This window comes from Microcaecilia unicolor, chromosome 6 (genome assembly GCF_901765095.1).
Source record: "Microcaecilia unicolor chromosome 6, aMicUni1.1, whole genome shotgun sequence".
Classification (NCBI taxonomy): domain Eukaryota; kingdom Metazoa; phylum Chordata; class Amphibia; order Gymnophiona; family Siphonopidae; genus Microcaecilia; species Microcaecilia unicolor.
The window spans coordinates 266,203,047-266,222,150 of NC_044036.1; the positions used below are offsets into that span (position 1 = coordinate 266,203,047).

The window sequence follows — 19,104 nt, forward strand, 5'->3', positions numbered from 1 at the left end:
CTGCAGCCTTTAGATCCAGAATGTCATTTCCCTTATTTTGGGCAATAGTATGCATAGCTTTCCAGATGTTTCCCTTTTTTTTTCCTATTTCTGCAGAACTGTTTCAAGTTTTATTTACCTAAGGAGTATGCCCACCTATCCCTACGGATCCTAGCTTAGTTTAAAGTCCAGCTCAGTAGGTTAACCAGTATGCATCAAAAGACACTTCATCCCTTCTTTGAAAGGCAGATGCCATTTCTGCTCAGCAGCCCATGGAAAATTATCCCATCATCTAATATGTTCTCACTGACATCAACCACTTGTTCTTCTCAAGAATGCAAGCTTCTCTGCCTCAGCCTTTATCCTCAATCATGTGGAATGAGGAGACCATCCTCTGTCACTCTATCTACTTCACTGTCTGTCTCAGAGCTGCAGTTACCTTGGATGGGTTTGGGAAGATACCTAGCAGTATCATTTGTGCCAACATGGTTGAGAATAATTGAACAATAGTCAATATACTTAATGTGCCTCAGCAATCTTTCCATATTATCTTGGTCTGGTTGACAGAGGGATACCTCAGTGCCCCTCACAAGGAAGTCATCAACCACCACTACCCTTTGCTTCCTAACTATAGTGGCTGGTGACTCCTCTTTCACTTCCAGGGCTGTTCTTCAGCTTGAATGAAGGTGGAGTTGGGGTGTTGATTTTACTGGCTTTGATAATCTGTGACCATTTGTTATCTTATGGTCCAGTTTCATTGTATCCTAGGCTGGAATTTTCCATCTTAGATGCCTCAGAAATTACTTACGTCAATGCTTTTCAGCCTTGCCATCTGCTCACTCAGTTCTGCTATCTGTATCCAGAGGGAGTTGACCTACAGATATTTTTCATGCTAAACCAGTTCCTCAAGCAGGTATTCATCTGGACTTAGGCAGAAGCAGTAATGGAGGCAACAGTTTGGCCATACAATGTTTTCTGGCCAGCCTTTATTTATTTATTGCATTTGTATCCCACATTTTCCCACCTCTTTGCGGGCTCAGTGTGGCTTACAATAAGATATGAATAGTAGAAATACATTTGTAACAACTTAGATATGGAATACATTGTGCAGAGTTGTGCAAGACATTCGATTATCATTAGGAATATAACAATGGGACATCAACATAGAAACATTGGGAGGAGACAGTGGGACAATTGATTACGGGATGAGGGATCTGAAGTGGATGTATGTTCCATTGATGAACAGTGAGTATGGACTCTATGTGTTTTGGTTCTTTCCGTAAGTTTGTTCAAACAGGTAAGTCTTCAGTAGTTTTCGGAAGGAAGCTTGTTCGTTAATCATTCTTAGGTTGCGCGGTAGTGTATTCCAGGCCTGCGTGCTCATGTGGGAAAAGGTTGACGCGTGTAGCGTCTTGTATTTCAGGACCTTGCAAGTGGGGAAGTGGAGGTTGAGGTATGTTCGGGATGACCTTTTAGCGTTTCTGGGTGGTAGGTCTATTAAATTAGACATGTACGCTGGGGCTTCGCCGTAGATGATCTTATGGACTAGTGTGCAAACTTTAAAAGTAACGCGTTCCTTAAGTGGAAGCCAATGTAATTTCTCTCGTAGTGGTTTCGCCCTTTCATATCTTGGTTTTCCGAGGATGAGCCTGGCTGCTGTGTTCTGGGCTGTTTGAAGTTTCCTCATTATTTGCTCTTTGCAGCCCGCTTATAGTGAGTTGCAGTAATCCAGGTGGCTGAGGACGAGGGATTGCACTAGGCTGCGGAAGACGAATCTTGGAAAGAATGGTCTTATCCTTTTCAATTTCCACATGCCGTAGAACATCTTCTTGGTTGTGTTGTTTGCGTGGGTTTCGAGTGTTAGGTGGCGGTCGATAGTGACTCCAAGGATTTTTAGCGTTTCTGAGACTGGGACGTTTAGGGTTGGTGTGTTTATAGCGCTGAATTCATTTGTGTTGTATTGGGAGGTGAGTATCAGGCATCGGGTTTTTTCTGCGTTTAATTTCAGGCGGAATGCGTCTGCCCATGTGTTCATGACGTGTAGACTTTGATTGATTTCGTTGGAGATTTCTTTGGTGTCTTGTTTGAATGGGATGTATATTGTTACATCATCAGCGTATATATACGGGTTGAGGTTATGGTTTGATAAGAGTTTTGCTAAAGGGATCATCATTAGGTTGAAAATAGTTGGTGAAAGAGGTGATCCTTGTGGGACTCCACATACAGGTGTCCATGCCTTGGACGTGGTTGAATTAGATGTGACTTGATACGAACGTAGGGTTAGGAACCCCTTAAACCAGTTCAGGACATTTCCTCCTATGCCAAAATGTTCGAGTATGTGTAGCAGGATTCCATGGTCTACCATGTCGAAGGCGCTTGGACATGTCAAATTGTAGGAGGAGTATATTGTTGACAGTTGCGATGATTTGTTTGAATTTGGTCATAAGGGTGATTAATACTGTTTCTGTGCTATGATTCGATCAGAATCCTGATTGGGCGTCATGCAGTATTGAGTGTTTATCTAGGTAGTTTGTGAGTTGTTTAGTTACCATACCTTCAGTTATCTTGGTTATTAGTAGTATAGATGCTATTGGCCTGTAGTTGGTTATTTCGCTCGTGTTTTTCTTTGTATCTTTAGGAATAGGGGTGAGCAAGATTTTTCCTTTTTCTTTTGGGAAGAGTCCATTTTGTAGCATGTAGTTTATGTGGTTTGTTAGGTCTATTATGAATTTCTGGGGAGCAGATTTCATGAGGCTGTTTGGACATATGTCTAGTTTGCAGTTGGATTTAGCATATCTTTTAAGAGTTTTAGAGATGAGGTCTTCTGGCAGTTGTTCAAATTCGGTCCAGGTTCTGTCTGCTGGGAATATTCCTTCTTCTGGATCTAGGCAGTCTAGAAGAGTGGTGTATTCTGTAGGGCTGGTGGGTATCTTGTGTCGTAGTAGTATAATTTTCTCCTTGAAGTATGTCGCTAGGTTGTCGACACTTGGTGTATCTTTGTCGTTGGTTGTAACTGGTGAGGTGTCTAACAGTTTGTTCACGAGGTTGAAGAGTTTATGTGTGTCTTTGTAGTTTGGTCCTATTAATGTTTTGTAGTGAAGTCTTTTTGTCTGCTTTATGGTATATTTGTATTTTCTCCGAAGTAGTTTCCAGTCGTTTAGTGTTTGTTCGTCTCTCTTTTTGTTCCAGGCTCGTTCTAGTCTCCTGACTTGTGTTTTTAGTTTTTTCAGCTCTTCGGTGAACCATGGATTTGCATTTTTCCTGTGTGTTGTTCTGGTTTGGACTGGGGCGATTTTGTCTAATGTTGTTGTGCTTATGTCATCCCATTCTTGGAGGAATTGGATGGTGTCAGCGTTTGTAGTCCATTCGTTCTGGTAGATCTGCTGCCAGAATGTTGAGGGGTCTATTTTCCCTCTCGTTGTGTAGGTTGTTCGCTCATGTTTATTATTCGTGTTTAGTTGTGTTTTTCGCCAGCAGAGAGTGACATTTGCTCTATGGTGGTCTGACCATAGTGTTGGTGTCCATCTTGTATTAGCGAGTATGATAGTTGAGTCCGGTTCGAATCTATTCGTTATGATATCTAGTGTGTGTCCTTTTTTGTGAGTTGGTTGTATGTTGGGTGTTTGCAGATCCCCGAGTTTTAGGAATTCTTTGAATTCTCGTGTACTTGGTAAGGTGTCATCTTCTAGGTGTAGGTTGATGTCGCCTAGTATGAGGATGTTTGAGGCTGATACGCAGGAATTCGAGATGAAATCCAAGAGTTGTGTTTGGGCGTCTTGCCATTTTCCTGGTGGCCTGTAGAATAGGATTGTGTTGAGGTGTCCTATTAGGCTTGGATGGTTGATTCTAGTCGATGCAATTTCAAGTTGTGGTGAGGTGGATTCGCCCGTGATTGTGATAGTGAATTCAGGTTTGTATATGATAGCTATTCCGCCTCCTCTTTTTTTCCATTTCTTGTCCAGTGCGTGATTTTGTATTTTGGTGGGCACGTTTGGAGGATTGCGGGGTATGTGGGACTATGGAACCAGGTTTCTGTGATGAATAGGAGGTCTAATTTGTCTGTGATGATCCAGTCTAGTAAGTCTGCTGAGTTGCTTACTGCTGATCTTGCATTGATGTATCCTAGTTGGATTGAGTGGTATGGTTCCAAAGTGGGGTGTGATGTGTTTATTTTTATTAGTTGTCTATTTCTTCGGTAGTTGGGTTTGTTGTTGTCGTTGTTTTCCTCATTTTGTCGGTGGTGTTCATATCCGGTGATTATTCCAGTTGGTTGGTTGTTGTGTCTTTGATTTGGTAGGTTGTTTAAAGGTTGTGCATAGGATTGGTGAGATGTAGTTGGGTTGTTATGGTTCTTGTTTTGGGCGTGCATTGTGTATATGTGAGTATTATGTGATTTGTGAGTAGTGGGGTTGTTGTTGTCTAGGTTGTGGGTTGTGTTTGCGTGTATGAGTATAATGAGACACTGGATGGTTAGGAGTGTGTTGCTGGTGATCATGTCTATGTATTGGGCACTGTGGCAAATATGCTTCTGGTGTAAGTTTAAGCGAGGTACAAAAGTTACAATTGCATTTGATCTTGGCTACAATTCAAGCGAGGTACAAAAGTTACAATTGCATTTGAGCTTGGCTACAATTGATCGAGTCAAAGTTTACAGTTGCATTTGGGCTTGGCTACAATTCAAGCAAGGTAGTGATGGCATTTGCAATTAGCTTAGCTACAAATTTAGTTTAAAGCTGGCAGCAGTACTGTGCTAGGCAAGCGAGGTAGTGCTTATGTTGTATTTAAGCTTGGCAACAATTTATTGCTGGCAAACCTGCACTTAGTACTTGGTAACAGTTCATTTCTAGGCAGACGAGGTATTATTGCATTTGCATTAATCTTAGCAACAATATGATTAAAGCGTGGCAACAGTTAAAGGTGCTATATTGGTATAGGACACAGTTGCTTTCAATTTAAAGTATGCAGAGCAAAATAAGATAATAAGATAAGCAAAATAAGATAAAGCGAGGATTTTGAATCATGCTAGGCAGTGCATGCATACAGATAATGTGAGCAGGCAATTGATTACTTTGTTCAGCTGCGGCAGTGCAGCTCCTGTTCCTCGGCCGTGGTGCCAGGCAGGTCGGTCCTCCCAGTCAGTCCCAGACAGCCCAAACGGCGGCCACCGGAACCAGCGGTTCGGCCTCCTGGTCAGAGGAGAGCTCGACCCGCACCCAGCGATCCGCCGATCCCGCTTGTCCCGTGTCTCAGCCGGTCCTCAGCGTCGGCATCGCGCCGCGTGGTCTCAGGCCGTCGTCCGATCAACCGCCAGTGCTGGGCTCAGTGGCCTTGCTGGGGCTCGGCAAGTCAGGTTTCGCAGGCAGCTCCGCAGCTCCGCGCCCGGCAGCGTCCCTCTCGGCAAGCCGCTTGAAGTCGCCGGATCAGCTCCGGTCTTTTCCGCTGTCCTCTCCGCCATCGGTCTCTCCCCAAATCGCGGACTGGAAGTCAGACCCAGCGTCCGCCTCCGGGTCGGGTCGGGTCTCCCAACTCCGCAAGGCTGGGCAGTTTGGGCTTGTAGCACGGCCTAGAGGGCGCCGCGGTCCTCTGCATGCAGGGTTGCCAGTCGCCTCAGTGCTCGACCTCTCGGGAGGCCGCTCGCCAGCTCCCCGACTCTAGTAGTGTTCTCCGCGTTCGGGTCCGACGCCCGGACTGCACTGGTATCGATCTGGGTGCCCTCGCTTGGGTTCAGCGGACTCAAGCGGCGATCCACTGCCTCTTCAGCCGCTCCACGAGGTAGGCAGATCACCAGTCTCGGTCTCACTCGCGTCCCCTGTATCACTGCGAGGTCGCCGCGGCCCCCGCTGACCTCCCCTCGGCTCTGGGTCGTCTCCGGTCCGTTCCGTTCCGGCAAGGAGTGGCGCGTGGCGATCTGGGTTGATCCAAATCCTCGGACCCTCGGGAGCTCACCTCGGAGCTCCTTACCTAAAATCTCTGCGTATGTTCTCGCTGCACCCATCTGTCCCTTCTGCTGTTAGATTTGGTATCTGTTGAAAGAAATAAGAAAGATCTACCAAAGTCCCTACCTTTTCCTCAGGTGTCTTAGAAGTATAACCAGCTGTCTTTTCTATGAAAAAACAAAACATAAAAACCCCTCCACAGTCTGACTCCCTGTGTGCTGTTGATTTGCTTACTCATCTTGTAGTTTATCTCATCCTTTCAGGCTACAAATGTGTTCATGTAATTATATTCTCTTTTCACTGATAAGGAATTAATTAGGTTGGATTCTGGTTATTTTCTCTATCCAATCAATGCCTATCAATTCTAACTAATCCAACCTCCTAACTGGTGAATCAGTTTATATACCAAGAACTAATGGTAGGGTGTGTATGGGAGCAGGAGCAGGGAGGGAGGGAACTATGTTGTCATTTTGAACAGTATTATCAACCTTCTCCCCTCCCCTTTGAATTTTAAGTACTATCGACAGGGGAAATCTAAATCCCCTTCTATAGAAACAAAAATAAAACCAGACACTTAACCAGCAATATGGAGACCACGTGATGCACTAAGCACAGCAGCAGTGTTTGGCTCGTGCTCTGGGAGACTTGCTCTATATCAATATTTTGGGGGGATATTACGACAAGAAATAGCACCAGGTTGTGTTGGTCACACACAAAGATTTTATGGACAGATTCATGGCTAAATCTAGGAATGAGATGTCTGGTAAAGGAACGAAGACGAATTGCGGCAAGGGGAAGGGAAGCGAGGACAAGATGGTAGACACCGTGCCTTACTTTGCCTTAGCATTCACCGCTAGTCAGCTAGAGCAGCTTACCTCCACTGTTGAGCAGGCATTGGAGTTACAGAATCTTTCCTTGCAGATTGAACATTCAGTCACTCCTGGACTCTTTTGCTACCCATACTGGAGAATTAGAAATGAGAGTTTCGAAGATGCAGGCTGGCTTCAATGACTTAGGCCTGCAAGTGACGTGACTGGAGTCAGTGCTGCATGCACACGAGGCCAAGTCATGATATTGAAAGCAGGTCACAACAGAATAATTTACCCGAGCGAACATTTTCTGCCTTGTTAAAGGACTGGTAAATCTAAAGAGCTACTCTCTGGAGACCTGGGCCTGCTGGTTCTGGAGTGTGTGCATTGCGTTGGAAGGTCGCTGGAAGATCAGCAGTGGCCTTACGCATGTCCCGATTCAGGAAAGGTGACCCTTGAACCACAGCATAGTTGGCGCTACCCGGTCAACCCAAGGGTTAGCAGGGCCCCGACTGGTAGCAGGGGAGTCACCCAGACTGGGGACAGGTCAGATAGAGCTAGGCACAGCTGGAGTTGTAGACAGAGCTTGGCAGGAACTGGAGACAAAGCAAGGCAGGCTGGCGACAAGGCAAGGCAAGCTTGGCTGGAGGTAAGGCAAGCTAGGCTGGAGGCAAGGCAAGCTGGGCTGGAGGCAAGGCAAGCGGGGCTGGAGGCAAGGCAAGCTGGGCTGGAGGCAAGGCAAGCTGGGATGGAGGTAAGGCAAGGCAAGACAGGCTGATCTGAAGGCAAGGCAAGACAGGCTGATCTGAAGGCAAGGCAAGACAGGAAACAGGGTAACTCGAGTCCCGTTGCAAAGGCAGCACTGGAGACTCCAAAGCTGCCTCAAGTAGGCCTAGGTCCATGACATCATCTCTAGACATCCTGGCAGGTTTCCCACCACTGGATCTTGAAAGCTTGGGTCACAGAACTCACACACGCCTAGGAAGGACAGCAGTATAACAGTCCCATCACTCCAAAGAAAGACCCGAGACTCTGGGGAGGACCGCAGGAACTGATCTGAGTGCCCCTGGAATCAGGCAGGAGTCACAGAGGCAGTCGTGACAGTGCAGTGGTGGTAAAAAGTTTCAACTACCGTCACAAAATAAAACTGTTAAAGAACTGTCATTCCAAAAAGGACTCTTTGCAGTATGACGGCTACCTGATCATACTTTTTCAAGATTATTCAGTAGTGCTTCAAGACCACAGGAGAAAGTTTCACCAGATATGTGCCACTTTAGCCAGTAAAGGAACTCCTGTTATGCTACTTTATCCACCAGTCCTCAAAGTGTTCCTTAAAGCTTGCTGGAACTCCTATGATTATGCTGAGGAGGCCAGGAATGCATGCAACAGTTAAATCAACCAGATCCCTCTAACTGATGGAAGATCTGATTTGTCAGAGTCACCAGCAGAGACCCTTCTAGATATGGATACCGATATAGGACAGAGACATGCTTTGCAGAAAGCACAGCACTGTGACCCTGACCTGGAAGCTCTGAGGCAGAGGGCTGGAAGCTTAGCGGGGTTTAAAAAAGGTCTGGATGGCTTCCTAAAGGAAAAGTCCATAGACCATTATTAAATTGAATTGGGGAAAATCCACTGCTTATTTCTGGGACAAGCAGCATAAAATGTATTGAACTTTTTCGGGATCTTGCCAGGTATTTGTGACCTGGATTAGCCACTGTTGGAAACAGGATGCTGGGCTTGATGGACCTTTGGTCTGTCCCAGTGTGGCAATACTTATGTACTTAAGAGCACATCCTATGAAAAGGAGACTTGTTGTACAGAGAGACTGATCTTGTTGATCCGAATAGGCTTTGCACGGCAGGCAAGCAGCTTGTAGTGCCCAGGGCAAACAGAGAACAACTCTTACAGACTGCACATGATATTCCACTAGCAGGACATCAGGGGGTGACATGCACACACACTAGATTGATCCAGAACTTCTATTGGCTGGAAGGAAGTATCTTGAGCCGTAGCTGACTACTGCAATGTGTGCCAAAGAGTGGGTAAGACTCAAGATTACCCCCGAGCTCCCCTGAAACCTTTACCCATTATCAGTAAGCCCTTTGAGAGAATTACAAGAGGACCTTAAAAGACTGGGAGACTGGGCATCTAAATGGCAGATGATGTTTAATGTGAGCAAGTGCAAAGTGATGCATGTGGGAAAGAGGAACCCGAATTATAGCTACATCATGCAAGGTTCCACGTTAGGAGTCACCGACCAAGAAAGGGATCTAAGTGTCATCGTTGATGATATATTGAAACCTTCTGCTCAGTGTGCTGCAGCAGCTAAGAAAGCAATTAGAATGTTAGGTATTATTAGGAAAGGAATGGAAAACAAAAATGAGGATGTTATAATGCCTTTGTATAGCTCCATGGTGCGACTGCACCTCGAATATTGTGTTCAATTCTGGTCACCATATCTCAAAAAAGGTATAGTGGAATTAGAAAAAGTGCAGAGAAGGGCGAAGAAAATGATAAAGGGGATGGGACAACTTCCCTATGAGGAAAGGCTAAAGCGGCTAGGACTCTTCAGCTTGGAGAAAAGAAGGCTGAGGGGAGGTATTGTAGAAGTCTATAAAATAATGAGTGGAGTGGAACTGATAGACGTGAAGCGCTGTGAGATTCAAGGTTGAAGGAAAGGAACTGCTGTAAGATAAAGCTGCATTGTTTAACAAATATTTCTGTTCTGTGTTCACAGATGAAGTGCAGGGAGTAAGACTGTAGAAGACAAACAAATAGGAATGGAAGTGAGGTAGACCTTGAATGATTTTCAGAAGACTGTTCATGAGGAGCTAATTAAATTAAATGTAGATAAAGCTATGGGCTGGGTGGGAAACATCCAAGAGGCACTTATGGTAGTTCTGATGGCTCCACTGTTGCACTTTTTCAATGCTTCTTTAGAGACAGGAATAGTCCCAGAGGCTGGAGAAGGGCACCTATAGTCCCTCAAGGCAAAGGTTGTGAACTACAAGTCAGTTTAGCCCTTTAGTGTCCAATGTTCCTATCAATCTGTTCCCATATGGCTTATTACGGGAACATTGGACACTAAAGGGTTACTTTGTGGTGAATAAATCAATGGAAATGTTTCTAAAACAGAGGATAATGCAGATTCCAGACTGCAGAACCTGAACAGTGTTACAAGCGATATGCCACAGGGATCAGTTATTGGTTTGGTTCATTTTCATATTTTTGTGAACAATGCTGTGGAAGGGTTGTCTAGTAAGGTTTGCCTCTTTGCGGATGATACTAAAATCTGCAATAGGATAGACCCCTCCCAGATGGTGTGGTTTACGAGGAGGAATCTAACAAAGCATGAAGAATACTATAGAATTTGACAGCTGTGCTTTAATGCTAAAAAATGTAGGGTCATGCATTAGGATTGCAAAACCCAAGGAAGTAGTATACTCTAGGGGTGAAGTACTTTTATGACCTAAAGAAGAGCAGGACTTGAGGGTGATTGTATTGCATGATCTCAAGGTGGCCAAACAGGTACAAAAAGTGACAGCAAAAGCTTGAAGGATGCTTGGGTGTATAGGGAGAGGACTATCCAGTAGAACAGAAAAGACCGTATCTCTGTCTCTGGTGAGACCTCATTTAGAATACTGTGTACCGTTGACTGCACATAATATATTTGGGGACAGACTTAAAGGTCTCAATATGTAATACTTTGGCAGAAAGATAGATGAGGGTATATACAGATATTTACATACCTGCATGGCATAAATGCACAGGAGGTGGATCTCTTAATTAAAAGGAAACTCTGGAACTAGGCACATAGGTTGAAAGGGAATAGACTAAGGAGTAATCTAAAGAAATATGTCTTTACAGAATGAATGGTGGATGTGTGGAATAGCCTCCCAGTGGAAGTGGTGAAAATGAAGACAACCTGATCGCAAGAAAACATGGGCCAACCACAAAGGTACTCTAAGGTGGAGAAAGGGATAGACGAGATTAGTGGATGGTATGGATGGGCAGACAGGACAGGTCTTTATCTTTTGTCATTTTCTGTATCTCTGTGTTTCTGTTCTGGTGAATATGCATGAGATACATTTACAAGCAACAAATGAACAACGTATGTAAATTTATCACAAGAATATTCAGTGTAGTTTAATTATTAAGATTTATTAATCACACCTATTAACAAGTAAGCACAACTGGCTGTGGGGTCACAAGGATAGGTTTAAGAAATCCTGTATTAGTATTAGAAGACTACTCAGATTCACTATGGACTCCTTCACTGAATGTCAGTGTTCAGTCTCATCAAAACCAATGTACTGAAGAATTATGCAATGCATGTTCATCATGCATACAACCATTCACTATATGTTTTCACCCTAGTCCAAGGTAAGAAATCAGCATCATGCTATAAAGAAAACCATGCATTCTTCACTCAAGAGAGAAATCTTTGTGAAATTCCTCCCCATGACATCTACAGCTATAAACTAGTTTAATTATTTTAAGAAAGATCTTAAGTAGAGGAGTGTGGTAGCCGTGTTAGTCCACTCTTAAGGTTATCAATAGAAATCAAACAAAATAAAACATGGAAAAGAAAATAAGATGATACCTTTTTTATTGGACATAACTTAATACATTTCTTGATTAGCTTTCGAAGGTTGCCCTTCTTCGTCAGACATTTGCTTATTTCCGATCTGACGAAGAAGGGCAACCTTCGAAAGCTAATCAAGAAATGTATTAAGTTATGTCCAATAAAAAAGGTATCATCTTATTTTCTTTTCCATGTTTTATTTTGTTTGATTTCTATTGATAACTAAAAGAAAGATCTTAAAACCTTTTTTCTTCAAGACAGGCTTTATAGGTCCATGAAGAGTTGGAGAATTTCTGAACAGCCATCGGTCTGGAAAACACCAAACTGTAGGGTATGTATCTTGAATCCCAAATTGTCTAATTTCTTTGTCAAGTATTATGTGTTCGGTAATTAGTTTAGATTGCTATATATTCTAGTGGTTAGAGTACCAGTCTTGCAATCCAGAGGTGGCCAGTTCAAATCCCACTGCTGCTCCTTGTGATCTTGGGCAAGTCACTTAACCCTCCATTGCCTCAGGTACAAACTTAGATTGTGAGCCCTCCTGGGACAGAGAAATATCCAGAGTATCTGAATGTAACTCACCTTGAGCTACTACTGAAAAAGGTGTTAGCAAAATCTAAATAAATAAATAAATAAATAAATAAAATATATTCTGTCACCTATGGGCTTTTTTGACTTGTGTTGTATATGTGCTTAATGGTTAGTTTTAGACTGTTTTATATGTGTCTTTTCAATTATGATAAATGCTGGACAGAAATTGAAAACCACTTTGATTGGCTTGTACTAGAAGGGCAGCATATTAATTGCCCATCTAAAGAAAAAAAGGTACTGGGTGAAGGCCAACAGCCTCTATTTTCCGCTCCAGTTACATTGTGAAAAAGAAAGCAATTTGTTGCAGTTTTAAAGGTTCCGGGGTTGGAGACCTGGAACACAATCAGCACAGCATATACAACATAAGGAGGTCCTCTAGGCGGCAAAATTATGATTCCCACTAATGAAGAACGAGTTTCTGCTGTAAAATAGGTAACAAAATAAAGAAATGGACATTAAACAACAAGTACATCTGAAGCTGTCTCTACAACCTTTTCAAAATCTTTACTGAAGAACATGGTTTAGCTCTTTTACATAATTTCAAACAAACTCAACCGTTTAGTTTGTATTGACTGTAAAACGTCTCAATTTACAGTATATAAAACTCTTTCTAATGCAATAATAAGGGAACACATCCACATCACATGCTTTCATCAACTCTCTGTAGTATGATATTTTGAAGAAATGTCATTACTGCAACAGAAGTTCATTGGGAATATATTCGGAAAATGTCAGACTACTACTTGTATGTGAACTGTAATCCTGCTCTGCATTAAGAATATTTGATCATAAAAAAGAGTTATGCTTCAAACATATGCAAGAAAAAGATATTGAAAGGCACAATATACCTTGGTATGGGTACCATTTAAAAGATACATACGGCAATAACAATGGGGAAATTACTCTGAGAGCAAGACATATTGCCATTCCACTGAACTTCATGTAGCTTTTGCATGTTTAGAGACAGTCCTATAGTTTACTGTACATTAGAGCAACTATTAGGATGGACCTTTAAACAAGTCTAAAAATCCACTCTACCTTTACAAAACATGCAAAATAGCAAATTACTTGAAGGGGAAAAAATCTCTATCTGAAATCTTCTATACAACAATCCAACACAGATCACAGTTTATGGATGCCTTTCCTGGTCCTGCCCTATCACCTCAGCCTGCTCTTTTTGATCTGCTTAATTAAGAATACTCCAGTAGCAGGTGGCATCAATAGTGCAACACAAATTGAAGCTGTCTTCTCCTACCAAATGAAAACCATTTAGCACACAGCACCATTCAATTATTGGGAGGGGGAAGGGAAGCCTGAAATTAAATGAAAACATTAAGTACCAGTGTACAACCAAAGCCCAAGGGAAGAAACAAGATTACACATATAAAACCATATGTACCTCATAATACATTTTGAAAGGGAGAACCTGCTTTCAAAATTAAGTTATTCTAGCATTAGTACCTCTCTTTAAACTAGCAGTAAAAAGTACTGGCTCACAATTGAGCATTATTCCATTGCAATTGTTGAATACATTAGGCAGAAAGTAAGCAGATGAATCAAAGACTTTCCAAATATAATTCCATGCAAAGGAACAGAGCAGTTTTACTAACCACATCATTAGGAAGGTTCTGAAGGTCATCAAAAGGTGTTTCCAATGTATTGGTATCCACATTCAGAATTACCACATCATCAAGGTTCATAGTTTTTACTTTCTGAAAACAAGCAGATATTTAAGAATTAGTTTCAATACTGTAGAACAATGGATTCCACACTCAAAACCCACTGTAAAAACTGAATTAAGGAACTTACCATACTCAAGACATTAAAATGCACACTGAAAATAGATATATTTCTAAATTTTAATGCTGCACATACAGTACTGTAGGTTTAATTTTTAACCTGCTGTCTTGCCATCCAATTAACTTGTCAATTTCTTCTTTGAGTGCCATAGTCTGGGACTTTCTATTACACTACCAAAATATAACAATGTTCTCTACAGATAAGCAGAATGATGAGCCAGACAAGTGGGTGATGTTACCAAACTGTTTCAACCACCACCAAACTATGCGGCTAATATCCAGTCTATAAAGAACCCCAGTTACAAGTTATCAACTAAGTTTTTGTTTTGTTTTTGTTGCCTATTGCACACGTGTGCAGAAACTCATGTACTGTGGTGCAGAAACTCATGTAAAAGATCAGCATACTCATGTGCTGGCATCAATTAGTTTTCAAAGTAGCCTGATGTCTTGGCTTGAGTATTATTTTGATGTAGAGTGAATTTTCCATTGAATTTGGCCAAGCGCTGCTGACTCACGCTGCACATCCCGTAGAGCCGACTGGGGAACAACGGACGATTGCCTGATCGGAGACCCAAGATCACCTGAGTAAGTAGAAGCCCGGAAAGGGCCGAATCCACAGACACCCCATCTGAAACCACCGCGTCACCTGAACCGCGAGACGGAACTGGAGTTGGACTCCCCCGGGCCGAGAGAAGATCCGCGACGCTGACTGCGGCGGACACTGGGGGGAATCGAGACCGCTGCGCGGCTCCGAGCGGACATCCGTAGCCGCTCCATCCACCCAACACTGCGATCTACATCGTGGCCTGCCTGGGAGAACCGGTGCCGATCACTGAAGCGCTGGAGCCCACTCTAACCAGGTGTGCACGGACCCGGGAAGAAGCTGGAGCCCGGGTGAAAAAAAAAAAAAAACCCTACCTGGAGCACCGTTCCCCATTCTAAGAGTAGCCTGGACCTGGAGAGGCTTCCAAGCAGTGTAAGATGAAATGGAGAAATCCAATGAAAACCCTAGCCTTTAGCCTAGGCAACTTGCGATTCTGCCTGCTCGTCGTCGTATTTCACTGTTTTATTTTTATTTCCTCTACCTCGTTTGTACAGTGGGGGAAATAAGTATTTGATCCCTTGCTGATTTTGTAAGTTTGCCCACTGACAAAGACATGAGCAGCCCATAATTGAAGGGTAGGTTATTGGTAACAGTGAGAGATAGCACATCACAAATTAAATCCGGAAAATCACATTGTGGAAAGTATATGAATTTATTTGCATTCTGCAGAGGGAAATAAGTATTTGATCCCCCACCAACCAGTAAGAGATCTGGCCCCTACAGACCAGGTAGATGCTCCAAATCAACTCGTTACCTGCATGACAGACAGCTGTCGGCAATGGTCACCTGTATGAAAGACACCTGTCCACAGATTCAGTGAATCAGTCAGACTCTAACCTCTACAAAATGGCCAAGAGCAAGGAGCTGTCTAAGGATGTCAGGGACAAGATCATACACCTGCACAAGGCTGGAATGGGCTACAAAACCATCAGTAAGACGCTGGGCGAGAAGGAGACAACTGTTGGTGCCATAGTAAGAAAATGGAAGAAGTACAAAATGACTGTCAATCGACAAAGATCTGGGGCTCCACGCAAAATCTCACCTCGTGGGGTATCCTTGATCATGAGGAAGGTTAGAAATCAGCCTACAACTACAAGGGGGGAACTTGTCAATGATCTCAAGGCAGCTGGGACCACTGTCACCACGAAAACCATTGGTAACACATTACGACATAACGGATTGCAATCCTGCAGTGCCCGCAAGGTCCCCCTGCTCCGGAAGGCACATGTGACGGCCCGTCTGAAGTTTGCCAGTGTTCACCTGGATGATGCCGAGAGTGATTGGGAGAAGGTGCTGTGGTCAGATGAGACAAAAATTGAGCTCTTTGGCATGAACTCAACTCGCCGTGTTTGGAGGAAGAGAAATGCTGCCTATGACCCAAAGAACACCGTCCCCACTGTCAAGCATGGAGGTGGAAATGTTATGTTTTGGGGGTGTTTCTCTGCTAAGGGCACAGGACTACTTCACTGCATCAATGGGAGAATGGATGGGGCCATGTACCGTACAATTCTGAGTGACAACATCCTTCCCTCCGCCAGGGCCTTAAAAATGGGTCGTGGCTGGGTCTTCCAGCACGACAATGACCCAAAACATACAGCCAAGGCAACAAAGGAGTGGCTCAGGAAGAAGCACATTAGGGTCATGGAGTGGCCTAGCCAGTCACCAGACCTTAATCCCATTGAAAACTTATGGAGGGAGCTGAAGCTGCGAGTTGCCAAGCGACAGCCCAGAACTCTTAATGATTTAGAGATGATCTGCAAAGAGGAGTGGACCAAAATTCCTCCTGACATGTGTGCAAACCTCATCATCAACTACAGAAGACGTCTGACCGCTGTGCTTGCCAACAAGGGTTTTGCCACCAAGTATTAGGTCTTGTTTGCCAGAGGGATTAAATACTTATTTCCCTCTGCAGAATGCAAATAAATTCATATACTTTCCACAATGTGATTTTCCGGATTTAATTTGTGATGTGCTATCTCTCACTGTTACCAATAACCTACCCTTCAATTATGGGCTGCTCATGTCTTTGTCAGTGGGCAAACTTACAAAATCAGCAAGGGATCAAATACTTATTTCCCCCACTGTATGCATGGAGACCTGATAAGAGCTGTTGCAGCAGCTTGGCTGCCTGTGAACTTGCATGCTTGCTTTAGCAATACTGCCTTCAAACACATGCTAAAAGCCTCTCATAATTGCTCTAAGCTTTGCTTCTAGCTGCCTTACTAAGTGCCTGTATTACAATTTTTTTTTTTTTTTGTGTTCTGCTTCGTTTGTGTGCACTGAAGACCTGATAAGAACTGATGCTGTTGCTAAGCTGCCGATGACTTTACATGCTTGCATTTGCATCACTGCCTTCAAAAACATGCTAAAAACCTCTCATATTGCTTTGATTCTAAGCCTTGCTTCCAGTTGCCCTACTTCTATATGCTTTAAGAGCATGTATTACAACTGACTGATACACTAATACTTAAATGCTAGCAAAAATGTTTTAATTGCATTACTACCTTCAAACACATGTTAAGGTTAAACACGGCTAGTACTAAGCAATGCCATACTCTATTGATCAAATTACTGTTATGGACCAATTGTTAAGACTGTCGATGCATTACTGATATCACCAACACTGCCCAACTCTCTCACGAACACTACCCACAAACTACCAATATCACCAACAATACCAACACTCCTACGAACCCCACCCACAAAAATCCAACATGAACACTAATAAGCTACTGATAATAATCTACCTCATCCCCATAATCTACTACGCAAAGACCACACCCAACATCAACAACAACCCAACCACAATCCACCAACTCTACGTACAACCTATTAACAATCCACCAGACCAAAAATACAACAACCAACCAAAAGATAAAATCTCCAAATACGAACACCACCAACACAAAGAAGAAAAAAGGAAAAATAACAACGACAAATTCAACCACAGAGGAAACAGACAACTAATAAAAATAAACACACCTAACCTCCCTACAGAACCATACCGTTCAATCCGAATAGGATACATCAATGCTAGATCAGCAGTAAGCAACTCAGTAGACATACTAGACTGGACTACCACAGAGAATTTAGACCTTCTGTTCATCACAGAAACATGGTTCCACGGCCCCACAGACCCCGCCATCATAGAAACATGCCCACCAGAATACAAAATCACCCATTGGGCAAGAAATGGAAAAAGAGGAGGCGGAATAGCCATAATTTACAAAACTGAGTTCACCATAACAACCACTGGCGAATCCACCTCACCACAACTCGAAATTGCCTCAACAAGAATCACTCATCCGAACCTACAAGGACATCTCAACACAATCCTATTCTACAGGCCACCAGGAAAATGGAAAGACTCCCAAACGCAACTCATGGACTTCATCTCCAACACATGCGTCTCCGCCTCAAACATCCTCATAGTAAGAGATATCAACCTAAACCTTGAGGACGACACCTCAACAGGCACCTAAGAATGCAAAGAATTCTTAAAACTTGGGGACCTACACGCACCTAATAATCAACCAACACACGAAAAAGGACACACACTAGACATCATTACACACAAATTCGACCCAGACTCAACTCTCCTACTTACAGAAACAAGATGGACACCCACACCATGGACAGACCACCATAAAGCATATGTCTCCCTCCACTGGCGAAAAATACACAGAAATGCAGTCAACAAACATGAACGAACAACATACACCACCAGAGGAAAAATAGACCCCACAACATTCTGGCAACAGGTCTACCAAAACGAATGGTCAACAAATACAGACACCATTCAATTCCTCCAAGAATGGGATGACATATGTAAGATAACATTAGACACAATTGCCCCAATCCAAACCAGAACATCACATAGGAAAAAATATAATCCATGGTTCACCGAAGAGCTGAAAGAACTCAAAACACAAGTCAGAAAACTGGAACGCGCATGGAACAAAAAGAAAGATGAACACACACTGAATGCCTGGAAATCACTTCAGAGGAAATACAAATATACCATTAAACAAACCAAAAGACTACATTATAAAACAATGATTGGACCAAAATACAAAGACACACACAAACTCTTCTACCTTGTAAATAAATTGCTAGACACCACACCAGTTATGAATAACAGCAAAGGTACACCAGGGGTTGACGACCTCGCGAAATACTTCAAGGAGAAAATCATACAATTACGACTTAAAATACCCACCAGCCCTATTGAATACGAAACACTCCTAAACTGTCTAGATCCAGAAGACGGAATATATCCAGCAGACAGGATCTGGACTGAATTCGAATTACTGTCAGAGGACCTCATCTCTAAAATGCTCAAAAGATTCGCCAAATCCCAATGCAAATTAGATATCTGCCCAAACAACCTCATGAAATCAGCTCCTCAACAATTTATAACAGACCTAACGAACCACGTGAACTTCAAGCTACAAAACGGACTCTTCCCAAAAGAAAAAGGAAAAATTTTAATCACCCCAATACCCAAAGATACAAAGAAAAACGCAAGCGAGTAGCATCTATACCACTAATAACCAAAATAACCGAAGGGATGGTAACTAAACAACTCACAAACTATCTCAACAAGTTCTCCATATTACATGATGCCCAATCAGGATTCCGGTCAAATCACAGCACAGAAACAGTATTAATTACCCTAGTGACAAAATTTAAACAAATGATTGCAACCGGCACCAATATACTCCTCTTACAATTTGACATGTCAAGTGCCTTTGATATGGTTGATCACGGAATCCTACTAAACATTCTTGAATATTTT

At 43.0% G+C, this 19,104-nt stretch overlaps 1 protein-coding gene across 5 annotated transcripts in view; it reads right to left on the minus strand.

Annotated features, from left to right (window-relative positions):
• The window catches only part of DENND1A (DENN domain containing 1A), a 1,150,393-nt gene that overhangs the window by 471,402 nt on the left and 659,887 nt on the right, over nucleotides 1-19,104 (minus strand). For all 5 annotated transcript variants that reach the window (XM_030207362.1, XM_030207365.1, XM_030207363.1 and 2 more), the window contains exon 12: nucleotides 13,514-13,615. In XM_030207362.1, the coding sequence (XP_030063222.1) occupies nucleotides 13,514-13,615 (102 nt within the window). The remainder of the gene's footprint in view (nucleotides 1-13,513; nucleotides 13,616-19,104) is intronic.